Below are 17536 nucleotides of genomic sequence, written 5' to 3' on the forward strand. Positions count from 1 at the left end.
TTACTCGCAGTAGAGCCCGTGGACCGTGGCCACAGCGAAGAGTGAGGCGTTGGTGAAGGTGGCAGAGGCCAGCCCGTCGTGCGCCGCGTCCCACAATGCACGGCTGACCACGCGCACACCCTGGCCGGTGCGCGGCCCCAGCACCACGTTGCACACGAGCTTGTAGCGGGGCGGGCTGAATTCGCGCATGCGTATGCGCACGAGTTCGCACAGCTCCTGCGTCAGTGGCCCGAGCTCCGTGCCCGAGTAGCTGGCATTGTGCAGTCTGGCGGCCAGTGCCGCCTCCAGGGCACCCTGCGCTCGTGGGGCCTCCCAGCGCTCCCCGGGCGCAGGCTCTGTGCGGTAGGAGGGGGCCACCCGGCGGGCAGGAGCCAAGAGCAACCCCGAGAAACTAACCCGCGAACCTAGAGGGGGCACTGGGCCCAGGGATGGGCGTTGACCCCCAGGACCCGTGCCTGGTCCGGCCAGGGAGTTACGGCGTGAAAAGGATGAGACCCCACCCAGCACGGAGCTACGGCGGGAGGCCGGGCCTGGACCTGCTGGTCGTGCCTCATCAATGCTGGGCAGGCGGCCTGGAGGTCGCACCGGTGATAGTTTCAGCCCAGGGTCTCTGGCATTCTCCTCCTCCTGGCTTGTTGGGTGCACAGACCTGCCAGCCATGGACCTGCGGCTGGAAGACCCACACTTGGGCTGGATGGCCATCACTGGCCATCTTTGTACACCATCCAGTCTCTCACTCCAGGATAAGCGTTTTTACCCCATAACCCTTTCTTACCTGTGTTTCTGGACAGGTGAATCAAATAGTCTGGGGCGACCTGGCTTCCTAGGAGCTTAGAGGGGCTTAGAGGGTTAAAAGCAGTATAGATATAAGCAGGGGGAAGAAATGCTGCTCAGACTATCATCTAGGGCTAGTCCCTGCCCCCTGAGCTCCACTTTCCCCTGGGCACTATGGGAGTTTAGCCAAGTGAGTTCCAAATACACCTTTTTTCCCTTCCACCTGAGCTTGCCAGCAGATGTATCTGCCCTTTGCCTCAGCTAGACAGTGGTGCTTTCAGCCCCTAACCAGAGGGAGGAACAGACAGACCCAGCTCCTTCAACCCCACAGATCCTTCTAGCCCTGTGAGTAATAAATCCAGTCATCTTCCACCCCTACCTGCTCCTAGAGTGGCTGGCACAAAGATCTCCCCACACAAATGGCTGAGGCTGTGGGCAGGTAACTAGGGAATCTCCATGCTCTGCTTCTGGCCTCAGGCCCTTCTCCCGAAACTCCCACAGGCACCCGAGTCACCCACAGCCTTTGGCCTCCACGCTCTTCTAGCTCCACAGCCCTTGCCCAGCTGACTGGTAGATGGGAGAGTAATAGCCCCTTGCTGTGTTGTGGAGTTGCCATGGGTTGCTGAGAAAGAACTCCTCCCTTGGCTCCCTCCCTCCAGTTCTGCCTCTGGCCTATTAACCTGGGAGTGTGACTACTGTGACCGTGTGCTCAGCACTGTGTGCCTGACTCATCAGTGGAGAGAGCACAATAGGGCTGAGAGCCCAGGGGCTTGCTGCAACAAGACTACTCCTGGTGTGGGGGTGAGGGGGCAGATGTAGGAGGGGCTCTGGTCAGAAAGGGGTGCCCCTACTCTTCGGCCTTTGAGCCACCGTCCTCGGGAAGACTGGCTCTTCACTTGTGAACGAGTCAGAGGCCTGGGACATGGGGAAATCTTGAGGCTGTGGGGGTGGCTTCTTAGGAATCAGAATCTGGACCCACAGGAAGGGGCACGTCATGGGTTCGGCAGTCTCCCCATCAGCCTTAACAAGGACAAACATTTCCATTCTCTCGGTGCAGAGCTAGGGCGGGCCTTGGATGACTTCCTCAGTTCAGGGCTGTTCCTGGGGGAGGGGAGGTGGCAGCCCTGCTGGTGGGAGCCAGACCTGATGCAACAGGCAGGTGACCCAATACGGGAGTCCAGTGGTGACTCAACACCCAGAGTCCAGCCTCCTGCTGACCCGTGTGTCCTGGGGCTTGTCTCTAGCCACACCTCTTGTGTGCCTGAGTGCCCAGATTGCCACCCCACCACGGATGCATTTCAGTCATGCCAGAACTCATGACACCTCTGCCAGAGCTGCCACCTCCTCACCTGACCTCCTTTGGATGGGACAGGACTGCCCCCTTCCAAACAAGCCAGTTCTGGGCCCTGAACACCTTGCTTGTGGGTGAGGACTGTCCCTGTTGTGGGGTGTTCCCAGGCTTGGCTAACCTGATTCTGACCCAGTGTGCCTGTGGGGAAACTGGTGGGAGGAGCAGAGAATTTGAACTCTGAACCCAGGACAGGCAGGAGCCTTGGTGTTGAGACCCTCGACTAGGCTTGAGACCCACAAAAGGCTGAAGTTTTCCCTGGGCCTGTGGGGATGGGCGGGGCCTCCTCTCAGGCTACAGTTTCCCTGGAAACCCACAGGCTTCCCATCCAGCAGCTGCCTTGGCAGCCTCCCAGCCAGGGCCTCACCCGCAGCCAGGCTCTCCTTCCCGGTCTGGGATCCTCCATCTCGGCCTCTCTTGGCCCCCTTCCTGAGTCCTCATCCCCAAGCCCAGCCTCAGGCCTCCTCCACCCACTTCTCATGCCTTCCTCAGGAACCAGGGCCTTTCCTGCCCCATCCCTAAACTTCAGCTTCTCAGCAAATAGGCCTCCTACACTCCTGCCCCTCCCTGGCAGGCCTTTCTAGTCTCCTCACCAGCTCTAGGGCCTACCTAGCCAGAGAGCTCCCGCTCACCTACCGCCTCCCACAGACCAAAACAACTGGCCTCCTGGGCTATTCCACCTGTGTACTCCCCTGCCCTGGCCCACCCATGGAGGCCCCAGGACTGGCTGTACACGGGGAGACTGCACCCTTTTCCACAGCACTCCGGAGCCTCGTCAACAACCCCCTTTACAGGTGAGGGGGTGGGCCCTGTCTGTGGGTTTTCCCTAGTTGGCTCTGCTGGGCCCCAGGACTGAGAACACCCTGTGTACAGAAGAGGTGGGGAATTAGAACAGGCCCCTCCTCCCTGGTGAACTCAGTCTGGGGTAGTCAGGTGTACAGGATGGCGAGTGGCCACTCAGTTTCTGGGCTATCCTAAGCACCAGAGCTGGGGTGGCGGTGGGGGCTGGGACTCAGAGCCCGTGTGTGACCTCAGGCAAATGCCTTCCTTTTTTGGACCTCGGGCTTCTGGCAAAGAGCCCTCTGTTCCCTGAATCCTGAGAAACTGGATGTAATTTGAGTCCCTCCCTAGGGAGGCAGAGGAGCTGATGACCCTATTCTGGGAACTGAGGATTCACAAGAGGAACAAAAGCTCAAGATTGAGCCAGTCTCAGACAGGAAGCAGTTCAAGGGTGCTGCCTTGGGCTCACTCACTGCCTGCCTAGGATGCTAGTGGTTCTGAAATCAGAACTAGAATGCAGCCTTCTGTGCCCACTGCCTGAGCTGGCTTCCTCCCCAAGGGCTGGTGGCTTCCGTATTTCTACTGCTTTGGGGATCTGAGTCTGGTCTGAGTAGTGGGAACCCCAAGCCTTGGACCTGGGCTTAGGAGGCTCCAGGAAGCCCAAGCTTCACCTCCCACCTCCTCCCTACTATGTTGTTCAGAGGCCCAGAGGCTGGGGCCGGAAGCAATCATGAAGATGGAAAATGTGGTCAGGCCTCATCATGGGGCACCACTGCCAAGTCTGTCAGCCGCAGTGCACTCTGTCTACACTGCCGCCCCCACGACCTGCTGGGGGCGGCTGAGAAAAGCTGAATTTGATCCACGGAGAAGCCAAGAAGAGCTTCCCTTCCCCCATGCTCAGGCTGGAGAGGGCAGGGATATGTGGGCTCAATCTTGCTGCACCCCTGGTGCCCCCTCAGTGGTCAAGCATAGCCACCTCCTCTGAGACCCTTCGTGAGTGAGAAATCTGAGATTCAAAGGTAGGAAGTTAATTTGCCTGAGGTACCATAGGGTAGAGCTGGAACTAGAACCCAGACCTGTGTCCCAGACCTTTGGCTGGAAGGACTAAGCCCTGTCTCTTATATGACTGCTAAGGAAACGAAGGCCCAGAGTGGGCAAAGGCAGAACCTAGAGTTGTACCTGGGCGCTGGCTCTTTCCGCCTGGCTCTCTGCCCTTCTTTCCCACAGTGATGTTTGCTTTGTGGTCGGTCAAGAACAGCAGGAGGTGTTTACCCACCGGTGCTTGTTGGCCTGTAGATGCAACTTCTTCCAGAGACTTCTGGGCCCGAAGCCAGGTCCTGGGGTGCCTAGCCCCGTAGTGTTAAGCACCATACCAGCTGAGGCCTTTCTGGCAGTGCTGGAGTTCCTGTACACCAACAGTGTCAAACTGTACCGCCACTCTGTGAGCCCACTGGGCAGGGGTCAGGGTGGGAGAGGGAGGAGGTGGGCTGAAGGGCAGGGGAATCTCCCGTCCATTCCCCCAACCACCCACTCTGCAGGTGCTGGAGGTGCTCACAGCAGCTGTGGAGTATGGACTGGAGGAACTGCGAGAGGTGGGTGTCGATGGCAGGCCCATCTCGGTTCCCTTGCCTCTTATGGGCTCTGTTCACACCATGCCCCACACACTCTGGCCTGAAAAGGAACATGCACAATACAAAGAGAAAAACGGCTCTCTGTGTAAACAGGCATTTATGTGTGCCTGTATGCAAAGGGTGTGTGCCCTGTGGGGCCGTAGGGACATGTGGGATGTTTATGGCTGGTGCTATAAATGCCAGGACAAGTCAGCCTTGCTCCCTGCTCTTCAAAGAGAGATAGACACATGAAAACTCTTAACCCAGTGACATAAGAAGTGACAGAAAAGGGCAGATGGTGCTAAGACTGTAACAAGGGTCTCTCTAGTCTCAGCACTAGGGAGAGAGGAGGGGAAGACTTCCTGGAGGAGGAAACATTTATACTGGATCAGGTAGAATGGGTAGGAGTTTGTTCTGAATGGGAGTACAGTGCTGTTCAGACAGGATTCTAGCCACAGAGGCACAGAAGGAGGAAGTAAGACATCTGGTGTGGTTGGACTAAGAGTCTGAGAGGAGAGGGAAAGATGAGATTGGAGAGGGTGCCAGGGGCTGTTTCATATACTTTCAAGTACTTGAACATTTTTACCCAGAGGGCACTGGAATTCATTGGCAGTTTCAGGTAAGGGAGTAAGGGTTTGGAAACTAGGAGAAGGGATTGGGAGAGGATAGTTTTTGGGGTGGCAGTGGAAGCCCAAGAGAGAGGTACATGGCTTTGAGAGAAGTGGAACTGGTGGGAATCAGTGCTTTTCTGGGAGCGAGGCTGAGAGGGAGATGTCAAAGATGAAATTCAGTTTTTTTGTTAAAACAGAAGGTAAGTGTCCTGAGAGAAAGGGAGGGTGGAATTTTTATATGGCTCTTACCTAGTCTGATTAGTGGGTAATGTGGTAGAAAGTAAACTACTGGGCTTGGCTTTACTAGTTCCCATGCTCTCCAGGCTTGCCAGCTCTCAGGCCCTGGGTATTCTCGACCTGGGAGGTCAGGATGGGCAGGGGCTGCTAGAAACCTGGGTGGCTGACTGTTCCAAGCCTGCTGGCTGCCTGTGGATGGGGGCTGGGACCTAGGAGCTGGGATACCTTGGCCCAATCCGCGTTCATTTCTGTTCCCAGCTGTGCCTGGAGTTTGTGGTGCAGGTGCTGGACGTGGACTTGGTTTGTGAGGCACTGCAGGTGAGTGATGCTAGACAGGCTTTCACGTAGTCCTCATCGTGGAGGGCTAGGCTATATGGCCTCTCCAGTCTCCAACCTGCCCTCCCTCATTCTGCTCCCAGGTTGCCGTAACCTTTGGCCTGGGACCACTGCAGGAGCGCTGCATAGGCTTTATAGAGGCCCACAGCCAGGTACAGCTCCCCATCTTCATACTCCCAACCCAGCACATTTCATTCTGCTCCTCCCTGACTCATTCGAGGACCCACAGGAGGCTCTCCGGACCCGTGGCTTCTTGGAGCTGTCGGCGCCCGCGTTGCTGCCCCTGCTGCGCAGCGATGAGCTCTGCGTGGACGAGGCTGAGCTCGTTTTGGCAGCCCGGAACTGGGCGCGCGTGGGTGCGGTGAGCAGCAGCTAAAGAAGCATGGGGTGGGTGTGAAGGAGGCCTGGGCTGCAGGGACCCGTCGAGCCAGCCGTGGGGCAGGCGTCCCCGCCACCAGGGCTCAAGGCTGGCATTTGCAGGCGGTGCTGGAGCGGTCTGTGGCCGAGGTGGCGGCTCCGGTGGTGCGGGAGCTGAGACTGGCCTTGCTGGCCCCAGCGGAGCTGAGTGCCCTGGAAGAGCAGAACCGGCAGGAGCCGCTCATCCCGGTGCGGACCGGGAACCAGGCTCAGGTTCCTCGAGGGGCGTGGCCCACGGCCTGCGGGGAGAGGGAGGCACGGGGGTGGGGGTGGGGGGTCTCTGCGATGACCGGCCTCCTCCTGCAGGTGGAGCAGATCGTGGAGGCGTGGAAGTGCCACGCTCTGCGGAGAGGGGATGCAGCCCGGAGTGCCCCGTGCCGCCGCCGGAGGGGCATTCTGCCCCGGGAGCACCACCGGTATTTGGACCTGCCCTTTAAGTGACCAGAAGCCGAGATTTGAGGGGGAATTCTAGGCTGAAACTACAACTCCCGGCATGCTGGGCGCTCGCAGCGGCCTTCCGCTTCCAGCAGGCCCCGCGAACGTGACTCTAGGACCGCCGCTGTCTGCCCTGCACAGAGCCCCTAGGGTGGAGCTCCACGGGGAGGGCGGAGGTGGGCGTGGCCTAGCCTCCCGGCCCCTGCAGAACCTCAAAGCGATTATTTTTACACGTCATCCTTACTCTACATTCTGTCCCAGGGCAGTCTCGCCTTCCCCTTTTACTCTTATACCCGCCGTAATATCTTTTCGGTTTAGCTCCCTCTTTAGTTCCAGACCTTCCTCCTGAAGACCTCTAAATCCCCAGACACCTCAGACTCAGTCCAAAATTGAGCTCCCTGCTCATCTTTCCCCTGTTCTGCCCGCATCGTGTTTCTCATCTCCCTGGGTGCCCAAGCCAGAGACCTGGATCTCAGCCTTGCCTTATTCCTCTTCTTTACACATGCCTCCTTTGGCTTTTAATTTCTAGGAGACTGAGGGTAGCACAATATGCCACCTCAAAATATGCCTCTTGGCTTCAGGATTATTTTAAACTGATTATTTTGAGAAACAGAAACTCCGAAAACAAAGTTACTCTTTTGTAAGGAAAATTTATAAAGGAAGTCTGCATTTGTGTCTCCCTCTGTACCACCAAAAGAAGGATGATTAATTCGCAACGGAATCTATCAGTGGAGGAGGCAGCCATTGAAATCTGGTTAACAAACTTCACCCTTGTTTAGTTTTTCCTGGTGACCTCCCCGCACTTTACTTTGTCTTTAGGTGACGATGGTATGTAAGCAGGTATTTTAGTCCACCTTAGGGAGTTACTCATTTTTCCCTGGGTGTCTCCCTTGTATATATGCATTATACATGTTAATAAATTTGTTTTTCTCTTATTAACCTGTCTTTTATTACAGGGTTCTCAACCAAGAGCTCAGAGAGTAGAGAGAAAATTATTTTTCCTCTCTGACAAGACCCAGTTGGTTCAGCTCCTCAACATCTCCATTGCCCTCTCTGGACAAAATGCAATTTCATTTTCAGGGCTGTAACTCCGGGGTGAAAATATTTTCCCAACCTGGGGCAAAATACCTTTGAACTGAAATCAGCCAAAGGGAGAAATAAAGTGGGAGAAACCTGTTGATTGCTTACAAGCAGTTGTCCACTTCCACTCGGCCCTCTCGCCACTCAGGTGAAAAAAAGGGACCCTATCCAATCTCAGGTCCAGATATGCCCTTGCTCCCCCTTGTAATTAACTATTGATATGGAGATGGATTTCTTCTCTCCATCCCTTGGAAACACCTATTCATAAGGAGATGGACTAAGGGCAGGCTAGAGATTCTGGAAATGCTGCAATTTTACCCACATTACAAGTGGTTTCAAAGGTTAGCAGCTCTTCTCTCTACTACTATTGCATAAACTCACTGGTCCTGGAGGCACTAGTCCTCTAGCTCTGGATTTACTTAGTAATTGAAGACTCCCCATGCCACCTTTCATTCATTAAATATTTTGTCTTCCTAAGGATCTGAATCTCCCTGGACCTGGGACCTGGAGTGGTGCCTTATTCACTTCTGCTTCCCCAATTCCTGTCACATAATCAGTGCTCTGTGATGTTCAGTGATGACTTTTCCTTATTTCAATGCTGTTTTATTCCATAAAGGGTTTAAAGGAGCTGTAAAACAGGATCCTATCAATCTAAAATGAGGGACATTTGACTATTTGGAAGAAAGTAAAGCTAGATTGCTCTTAGGGATTTTATATAAAATGTGCATGGATTAGATAGTTATTTGGCATTATTTCTCAAGACTGAAAATGTGGCTACCAGCAGTACCACTTCATGACGGCACTGTTTGGATAATGAAATTGAAAACAATGTAGATGTCTTAGAGGACTGGTTAAATTACCTATGGTATATTCCTACAATGATACAAAAATATGTCTGTGACCTTTGGTGACAAAAGCACACTGCAGACCCAGTAGAGCATTTCTTTTGCTAAAGAAAAAGTTAGTGTAGGAGAGGCAAATGTTTTCCTTTCCTCTGAGGGACCCTGGCTGGGTCTGAAAATCAAACTGACAAAGATTAACAGGAGAAAAGCATACACATGGTAAGTTTTACATGACACAGGAGGCTTCATGAGGAACTGACCAGAAGAAATGGTCCAACTTGAGTATTTTCATGCTGGCTTTGAGGAAGAGAGGAGTCCTGGAGGAATATGATGGGTTAAAGAATGTGTAGTTAAGTGGAGGAAACCTAGCAAGGCTCAGTTAGGATTCTTCTGGAGTCTCGTTGGAGATGAGGATGGCTCCCTTCCTCTCAGAGTAGAGAGGGCACCTCTCAGAGGAGGCTCTTATGACCTGTTTGAAGGGAGAAAGGATGGTGTGGAAATGGAGTGGGGAGGGGAGGTTGGAGTGCCTTTCTTGTTTTCTCAAATTCCTTCAGCTTAAAATATTCAATATGCAAAGGTGCAATATTTTGGAGTACTGTATGCTGAACCCCACCAGTAACACACTGATTAAGAGTATACTATACCTCTTCTACAAGTAGTGACTCTGGCACCTTACTACACTGATGGATGATGACTTCAGTGGGGCATGGGGGGACTTGATAATATGGCTGAATGTAGTAACCACAATGTTTTTCATGTGAAACTTTTGTAAGATTGTATATCAATGATACCTTAAAAAAAAAAAAAAGAGTATACCTCTTCTGGAGCCAGGTTGCTGTGTGAATCCCAGGTCTACCACTTCCTGGCCTTGTGACTTGAGTGAGGCTATTTAACTTTTCCATGCCTCAGTTTCCTTATTTATAAAAGGGAAATAATAACAAAATCTATTTAGGATTTTTAGTAAGGTTGAAGTAATTTTGTAAAGTGCTTAGAACTGGTAGTGGGACAGATTAAATACTGTGTATGTGTTGAGAAATGTGCTCACTGGTCCAAACTTAGTAAGTGGACACAGAGACAAAGAGACCAGCAGAGCGAAGCTTTAATGGTGATCTTGAAAGATTGGGTGTCTGGTAAACATGCACACCCAGGGCAGTTGGAGCAATTTATTCTCTAGTACGCAGGTCTCTCCCCTGGTTCCTCACTGGTTGAGTACTACAGGGTTCACATTCTTTCCCAGAGATTGCCTAAGCAAGTTAGATCCATATTAGGCTTTCTTTTACATTTGTCTTAATTTTATTGGCTGGTTCAAAACTCCCCGACCCCCAATAGGCACAGGCTGTTCCTTTTCAGTTTCCTCTCCCCTCAGTCTGAACAACTTCCTGGCACGTGCTTCCCCACAGTGGGCTTTTTGTCCATATCTTACTGTTTAAATGTTTAAACCCCGTAGTGGGAGAAAATCACATTTAGGTTTTGCTTTTTCTAACAGTTGCTCCTCTTCTTATTTAAGAATTTCTAATTTTATTCCCAGGAATGGATTTCAACTTATGCCCATTCTTTTTCAAACTTTTCCAATATATATCTTCTCTCTTCTTCATAGTTAAATTTATTTTCTGATAACATAAGATTATTTTGGGTGTATGTCATAGGTATTTGTTCATGGCTGTGTGAGCCTCTGGGTCAGGCCTCTCACACAAGGGGTGACACAGCATCCTACAGCGGGTAAAACTCCGGCAGCTCTAACAAGGGATGTTAAAACAGAGGCAACTATACCTTTCCATTTTCAGAACCGTCCTTCTGAACTGTAAAAGGATCATCGATGCCAGAGTTTTCAACTAATTCATGAGCTAAAGTGGTGAGTCCCTGTAGAACTTTAGTAACAGTACTATCAGTGGCAGTATTACTTGGAATAAAAGTACATTTTCCTCCCAACACAACACAGACTCTGCCTTTTTCTTCTTACATCATGTCAATGCTATCCTAGTCTCCCAGGCCATCCTGCTGGTAGGATCCAATCGGCTAGCTACTTCTTGAAGAGTATCCCTGGTATAGTTTATAAACCTTTGTTGATATAGTAAATATAACTGATCCAGCCTACGTTTTTGTTGATGGTGGACCACCAAGAGTGCTGATTCAAACCCTACAGCTCTTTGGTTTCTAGCTTTAGATTCATTAGGGACTCCCCCAGGGACTCCTCTTGAGCCACTATATACATTTGAATCAAAGGATCCTTGCAATGATTTCTATGAGAAATTCTTTCCCCTTTGGGAGTGGAGAGAAACTCCAAGGTAAATGGAATAGGCAATTGGACTAAAGCACAAGTCCCAGTTCAGTTGGATGGCAATGAGCTGCCCAGGTTCCTCTTTCTGCAGTACCACCAAATATCCGCTAGGGGGATAAGTAATCTTGAGAAGTAACCCTCTTTAGAGACTTTCAGGACAGGGGTACAAATTAGCAAGTTTCCCCCACAGTTGTGAAACCTTCCTCTTGCCTAGAGAGACATGAGGAGTGATTTATCATCCCTATGGAAAAAGGAGATTGCCATCGGGTCTGACTTCTTTAGTGCAGGAAAAAGTAGAGACAAGCACGTGCAAATCTCATCTTCCCAAGTGTCCTTGTCCTATACAGGGCCAACATGCAGTTCATCCCACTGGGGTCTGTGTCCCTGCAGAGAAGGAACAGGACCACCTGCACCTGCGGCTGTCCTGCAGCACATGCATAATAGTTGCTTTTGTTCAAAGCTAGTGCTGAAAATTTGACATATTCTCCCCAGGCATTGGTGTTTCTGTAACCTGTCTTGATTTCCAAGAGTTTTGTTTTAGATCCTTTATCTCTGTTACAGTAATTAGTGTAGGGTCATTACTGGGAAGCTCTGGCTCATCTACCTCAGTATTAGGGGTGGTTACTATGCGTGAAGTCTTGTCTTTGATTAAATTAAGACCAAACCTTCCCACGGGATCTATTCCAGCAACATCTGCACCAAGTCCATAAACACGAGGAGCAATTACGGGGTTTGAGTCTAAGTCTTGAGGATTATTTATATTTAACAAGAGAGGGTTACATTGTTTGTCCTGGCAATTCTTAGGGGGAATGCCTTTAGCTAAGTGGAGCTTTCCTTTCAAAGGTTTTAAGTCTCTAGATCTCCCTCTCAGGCTGGCTAGGTGGGCTGGGCTGGCTGTCCATCCTTGCAACTGGGTGGTCCACCATACATCGCTCCAGGTAGGGCAAGGATAGGCCACATAGGCTTCCTGGCTTGGACTTGGTTCAGGACAGAGGTATTTATTTTCCCCAGAAAGTCGTCTTTGGTCATTTAAATCACCACAAGAGAGAATTTGACAGGCATCAAACCTAATGGTTTGGGGGCTTAATGTCTTTGTAATATTGATTACTAATTTGACAGGATAGTCAGGAGTCCCTTTCCAACTTAGGGTTCCTTGTGATTTGCCTATAAAATATAGAGAGAGAAGAATAAAAATTAACATTTTTAGGTTATTTTTAGTTTTAGCCTTAAGAGTTGGTTAGCTACTTGGGACACCTTCCAATTCTCCGTTTTGTTTCCAGATCCCTCAGTTAATTTCTTTATTCTGGTGTAATGAGTCCAAGCCTTTTCAGCCGTCCTCACTGCAGTTTCTGTGGTCAGGAGCACTTGGGAGGGGCCTTCCCAGCTGGGCTGGAGTCGATCTTCTTTCCAGGACTTTACTAACACCAGGTCTCCAGGCTGGAAGCAGTGGACGAAGAACTATAGTGGGGGAAGCGTGGGCGAGGAGTCCTTTCAGCCTGAGAGAAGATAAGGTAGAAGACATGGCCAGCACATATTCCCTTAGAAATTAATCTTTTGTTTCCATGGTTGGCAAGTCTGTTGTCCTTCCTAGGTATGGCAGCCCATATAATAATTCATAAGGGTAAAGTCTTAAATGCTTTCGGGGAGCAGGTCTAATCCTTAGGAGTGCTATAGGAAGACATTTAGGTCCAAGGCAACTTGGTTTCTAATATTAATTTGGTTAAATGTTTCTTGAGAGCCTGATTCACTCTTTCTCCCTTGCCAGAGGATGGTGGATGCCAAGGAGTACGGAAATCCCACTGTACCTGGAGTGCCACCATTATTCCTTGTGATACTTCCAAGGTAAAATGACTCCCGTTGTCTGAGTCAACATTTTCTATTAACCCAAACCTAGGAATCACTTACTCTAAAGGTAGTTTTATGACTGATCCTGCAGTTACAGGGTAAGCCTCTACCCAACCAGTGAGATGATCAACAATCAATTATAAATATTTAAGCTTTCCCACTTTTGGCATCTCAGTAAAGCCAATTTGGATACTCGGTAACAGTCTTAGTCCTGGGAGTCTTCCTCCAGGTACTGGCTTTCTCATACTCTTTTCCTTAATTTTTTGGCATGTTATACAACTCCTACAAACATGTTTAGCAATGGTGTAAATACCAGGACACCCATAAACTTTTAGCAAAACAAAGCACCACACATTGCCTGGGGACCCCAGTGGCTCCCTTTATGTAACACGCTCATCAGCTCTCTCGCAATAGGTCGGCCGATCCTTTCCCTCCCATCTGGTAAAGTCCACCGCCCTTTCTCATCTCGAGATGCCCCAACTTCCTGCAGCTCTTTAATTTTTTGGAAAATTTTGGGATCAAGGTAATTTTGGGGATATCAGAAGTGACATTTAAAAGTCTAATTTCACCTTTAGATGCAGCCTCTTTAGCAGCTGCTTCAGCAATTCTATTACCAGTTGCTTCGTAAGAATTTCCTTTTTGGTGACCATTTATATACATTATAGATATTTCAGTTGGAACTAAGAGATTTTTAAAAAAAATCTTTGATTAATTCTCCATGAATTAAATCCTTTCCTTTACTGTTCATGAGACCTTTTTCTGTCCAGATTTTTCCAAAGGCATATTTGGAGTTTGTGTAAATCATACCCTCCCTATCTGAAAGTTTTAAGGCTTGATTAAGGGTAAAAAACTCACAGGTTTGGGCTGACCAGTTACTGAGTGATCTTTCTTTTTCCCAGACAGATAACTGATCTCCATCAATAAGGGCACACCCATTACGTGGTTTGCCCTTATCATCAGGGAGGACCCATCTTTAAACAGTTTCATACCCCCACCCATAGGCCTGATTTAGTCTGATATTCTATGAGGTCCATGCAATTGTGACTCAATTCTGACCGGCCTTCAGCCTCTCCTGCACATAGGAAGCTGGCCGGACTGCGACAGGCATCTGTGGTTACTATCAGGTCATCTCTGTCAAGAAGAATGGCTCCATATTTTAAAATTTGAGAATCTGTTAGCCAGCACCCAGCCCGCTGATTGAGTGTGGCCTGGACCTGGTGAGGAGTACAGACGGATTCCTCCTAAAGTTAATTTCCTGCTCTTCTACTAGTAAGGCTTCTACCCTTGAGAAACAGGGTCCAATAGTTTAGACATAAAGGCCATCGGGTGTTTCTTTCCTTCCCAGGTTCGGGTCAAAACCCCTATAGCAGAGCCTTGTTCAACCATAACAAACAAGTGAAACGGCTTTTCTAAAGACAGACTGCCAAGCCTGGGTGGTGGCTAAAGATTGCTTTAATTCCTCTAGAATTTGCAGTTCCCCTGGTGTCCACTGGAGAGCGTCTGGCTCTCCCTCTGACAATTTAGAATACAAGCTTTCAGCGTTTTGCGCATGAGTCAATCCATAATCTACACTATCACACCAGTCCCCCAAATTTTCTAAGTTCCTTCTTTGTTTTTTGGCTTGGGGTAATTTATGATTCCAGAAATTCTTTCTGGGTTGATTCTTCGTTTCCTTTCACTTATAAGATGACCTAAGTATTTAACTTTCTTTTCTACAAGTTGAAGTTTATTTCTAGAGACTCTCAACCCCTTTTGTCCCAGGAAGTTAAGCAAATCTATAGTGGTTTCAGACAGTCTTGTCTTTTCTTCCCTTGAGATTAATAAATCATCTACATATCGCAGAAGCTGCATTCCTTGCACAGGTTCAAAGTCCTCTAAGATGGATTCTAAGATTTGACTGAACAAGTTGGGGGCCTCCATCAGTCCCCCTGTGGCAACATGGTCCAATGACATTGCTGTTTTGTTTCCATTAATGGAATTTTCCCATTCAAAGGCAAAAAGGTCTTTGCTATCCAACTTAGTGGACAGGCCCAAAATGCATCCTCCAGGTCTACCGCACTAAACCATTTATGTTTATATGGTATTTTACTCAGGATGGTATAAGGATTAGGAACTACAGGATGTCGGGTCTGGACTATTTGGTTTATAGCCCAAAGATCCTGCACCAACTGGTATGACCCATCAGGTTTTCTCACCAGAAAGATGGGAGTATGGTATGGTGACGTACAAGGCTCCAATAGACCATCCTTAACAAAGCCTTCTGTTACGGCTGGAGACCTTTTCTCCTTCAAGGGGACTGGATATTGTCCCCTGCAAGTATTTTCATCTGGTTGTTTCAAAGTTACTTTTATCAGGGAAACTTGTAAACTTCCCCTATTTCCTTTCTTAACCCATACCCTAGGGTTTATTCTCTTTTCTTCCTCCTCTGTGAGGCAGGCCATTAGAACCTTCATTTGGCCCTTCTCTATTACTAGACCCAGGCCTGAGTAATTAAACCCCTTCCCAAGAAATTAGTTTCTGCTTCTGGGACATACAAGAATGATCCCTTTGTAATCTCATTTTCTAATTTGATTACAGTTTTTTCAAAAATAGGAACTTGGAATCCTTCCCATTTCAGGTCAAAATTTCACATTTTGTGGCTGAAAGGTCAAGGAGGAATGGGCTGCCCCTGTGTATATTAAAAAGGTTGTGTTTTCTTCTTTAGGCCCCACCTACAGATTTATCAAGGGCTCCTGGTGGGGCCTAACAAAGGGGAACTCCTGGCCTCCCTCATCTTCATCTAATGCCATGAGGGAGTCACTTCTCTTTCCCCTAAAGGGCACTCTCTCGTCAAGTGACCTGATTTTCCGCAGTTAAAGCATTTCTTGTCTCCTTGTGGACACATCCCTCTTTTGTTCTCTCTTTTCTGATTCCCTCGTCTTCTCTGAGGTGGTCCTCCGCCTCTCTTCTCAATTACTTTTTTTATGGTGGTCACCATAATTTTTACTTTCTGCTTCTGCTTCTCTTCCTCTCTTTTAACACTTTCTGAGCTTCCCTTAGTAATTCCTCAATGGGTTTCTCCATCCATCTAGCTTCTGTAATTTCTTAGCAATATCTAGCTAACTTTTGGTTACGAAATTAACCTTTAGAAGGCCCTGTCCTACCTGACATTCTGGGTCAAGTCCTGAATACTTCCTCATCTGGTCCCTGAGTCTCTGTGAAAATGTGCTTGGGTCTCTTTACTCTCCTATTGGACCTCAAACGCCTTAGAAACATTTTGAGATCTTGGGGCTTATTCTCTGATTCCGTTTATAATTAGTGCTCGAAGATCCTGCATTCTAGTGGATCATTATTATCCCACCCAGGATCTACATTTGGGAACTTCTGTTCTGCTGGCTGGACACAGCAGCTCTCCTGATCACCCCGCTCTCCTCACCAGGGAATAGGACATTCATGATGGACATCAGCTCAATCCAAGTATATTGGTCTAGTTGGTCCGCTAGGCCAAGGGGATCTTATAACAATGGTTTCATTTCCTTCTTGAAATTTCTCACCTCAGTACTAGTGAGGGGAACATGAACAAACTCAATTTCCCCTCGTCCTTGTGGAACCCCTCTCAATGGAAAAATCTTAGGGGTTCTGATGGACTCCCCAGAGGAAGGGGGAACCTCTCTAGGTCCTTCGTACATTGTTCTAATTCCCCGCTAATGTTGGAATAAAGGGTTGTAGGGGGCCTGGTAAGGGCCGAAGTCCCCTGATTCTCAGATGAATCTGAGTCTCCTGCTTGATCTTCCTGGCATTGTTCCCCTTGATTCCCCTTGAGTCCCAGCCTGAGGATTATAAAGCGGACGGAGACAAGAAATTGGGTGCCAGGATTTGTCCTGGGAAACCTTTTCTAGTTGGTCCTCCTCAGCTTTCCCTTCTCAGTTGTTTTGGGAAATATGGACAGCGCCCTTGGTGACCAGCAGAGAGCGTAGTCACACTCCTCTGGCGAACTGGAGGCTCTGTCGCGCACACGAACTAGAGCCTGGCAAAGCCAGTTTTCACCCGGTCCAAACTGCGGCCAGAAAACCGATGGCTTACAGATCGGTTCTATAGCCCAGACAAAACAGCAAAATTTGATCATTTTCTGTTTTTCCTTAGCTCCAGCTCAGGAGGCGTCCCACAAGCACGGTAACATTCGCCCCGGCGGGCTATCTGGGGGAATTTCAACGGACCTCTTCTGGCTCCCTTTCCCTGGTTCCCTAGGCCTAGAATTTTTATTTACCATCTTTCAAGAGGTCCCTGTGTCTGAGCTCCCTGTGTACTCAACCCCCTTATAATGGAGGTTTCCTGCACACCCCGAGATTCGTTTTCTCGGTCTCCCGCAGTCTCCTTTGCGGGAGAACGGAACCGCGGATCGGGACTCCACACTCGCTTCATATCCAGGATCTGTCTCAGCCAGACACGCTCCACCTCCGAAAAATGCCCAACCACCAAGGCAGTACTTAGAGCCCAGTTTTCCTACCTTGGCTCCTGCACAAGATTGCCTGGTTGCCGCGGTGCCTGCCTTTCCTCTTCTGTGTCAGGTGGCTGTCTCCTCACAACAGTCTGGGTTTTTTTTCTCGGTTTCCGAGGGAGGGTGAAACACCCAGACAGAGCGGGCTGCCCTAAGTCGGGCAGGGCTTCCCCACTCCCCTTGGGCCCCCACTTCCACGGGCACGAGTACTCCGGATGAGACCCCAAATTGTGAGAAACGCGCTCACTGTCTGAACTTAAGTGGACACGGAGACAAAGAGAACAGCAGAGCGAGGCTTTAACGATGGTCTTGCAAGATTGGGTGTCTGGTAAATACGCACACTCAGGGCAGTTTGAGCAATTTATTCCCTAGCAGGCGAGTCCCTCCCCTGGTTCCTCATTGGTTGAATACTACAGGGTTTACGGTCTTTCCGGCAGTCCCCAAATGGGCAAAGCCGTTTCTTCTC

The 17536-nt window shown here is 49.4% G+C and overlaps 2 protein-coding genes and 1 long non-coding RNA gene across 15 annotated transcripts; 1 reads left to right on the top strand and 2 right to left on the bottom strand.

Moving 5' to 3' along the window:
• DYNLT4 (dynein light chain Tctex-type 4) lies at positions 1 to 4212 on the bottom strand. 7 transcript variants are annotated; one of them, XM_037022001.2, is made up of 3 exons: positions 4082 to 4212; positions 776 to 840; positions 1 to 670 (listed from the first exon to the last, which is right to left on the bottom strand). In XM_037022001.2, exon 3 carries the CDS (start codon positions 658 to 660, stop codon positions 1 to 3), a length of 660 nt encoding a protein of 219 aa, XP_036877896.2. In that variant the 5' UTR covers positions 661 to 670; positions 776 to 840; positions 4082 to 4212. The 7 variants fall into 7 exon arrangements, with proteins under 7 accessions (XP_036877896.2, XP_017503990.3, XP_017503989.3 ...); XM_017648501.3 differs by lacking the exon at positions 4082 to 4212 and adding an exon at positions 1293 to 1902; XM_017648500.3 differs by lacking the exon at positions 4082 to 4212 and adding an exon at positions 1154 to 1292.
• On the top strand, positions 1916 to 9558 carry BTBD19 (BTB domain containing 19). 7 transcript variants are annotated; one of them, XM_037021995.2, is made up of 10 exons: positions 1916 to 2195; positions 2771 to 2916; positions 4130 to 4343; positions 4441 to 4494; positions 5619 to 5678; positions 5780 to 5848; positions 5926 to 6057; positions 6177 to 6326; positions 6420 to 6529; positions 7505 to 9558. In XM_037021995.2, the coding sequence occupies exons 1-10, from the start codon at positions 2079 to 2081 to the stop codon at positions 7530 to 7532; spliced, it is 1080 nt and encodes a 359-aa protein (XP_036877890.2). In that variant the 5' UTR covers positions 1916 to 2078; the 3' UTR covers positions 7533 to 9558. The 7 variants fall into 7 exon arrangements, with proteins under 7 accessions (XP_036877890.2, XP_036877892.2, XP_073089925.1 ...); XM_037021997.2 differs by having other exon boundaries at positions 6177 to 6302; XM_037021999.2 differs by having other exon boundaries at positions 2061 to 2199.
• LOC118973056 (uncharacterized) lies at positions 9552 to 17400 on the bottom strand. The gene is made up of 2 exons (XR_005062274.2): positions 17080 to 17400; positions 9552 to 12244 (listed from the first exon to the last, which is right to left on the bottom strand). It is a non-coding gene; the product is annotated as an uncharacterized lncRNA (long non-coding RNA).
• Between the last annotated feature and the right edge of the window lie 136 nt (positions 17401 to 17536).

This window comes from Manis javanica, chromosome 4, assembly GCF_040802235.1.
Source record: "Manis javanica isolate MJ-LG chromosome 4, MJ_LKY, whole genome shotgun sequence".
NCBI classification, from domain to species: Eukaryota; Metazoa; Chordata; class Mammalia; order Pholidota; family Manidae; genus Manis; species Manis javanica.

Excerpts from the sequence above, each read along its gene's own strand:
- BTBD19 (XM_037021995.2), top strand. The coding sequence starts at position 2,079 with ATGCCAGAACTCATGACACCTCTGCCAGAGCTGCCACCTCCTCACCTG. Across the intron at positions 2,196-2,770 it reads GGGCCCTGAACACCTTGCTT|ACCAAAACAACTGGCCTCCT; the intron begins GTGGGTGAGGAC and ends CGCCTCCCACAG. Across the intron at positions 2,917-4,129 it reads GTCAACAACCCCCTTTACAG|TGATGTTTGCTTTGTGGTCG; the intron begins GTGAGGGGGTGG and ends TCTTTCCCACAG.
- DYNLT4 (XM_073233827.1), bottom strand. The coding sequence starts at position 702 with ATGGCCATCCAGCCCAAGTGTGGGTCTTCCAGCCGCAGGTCCATGGCT.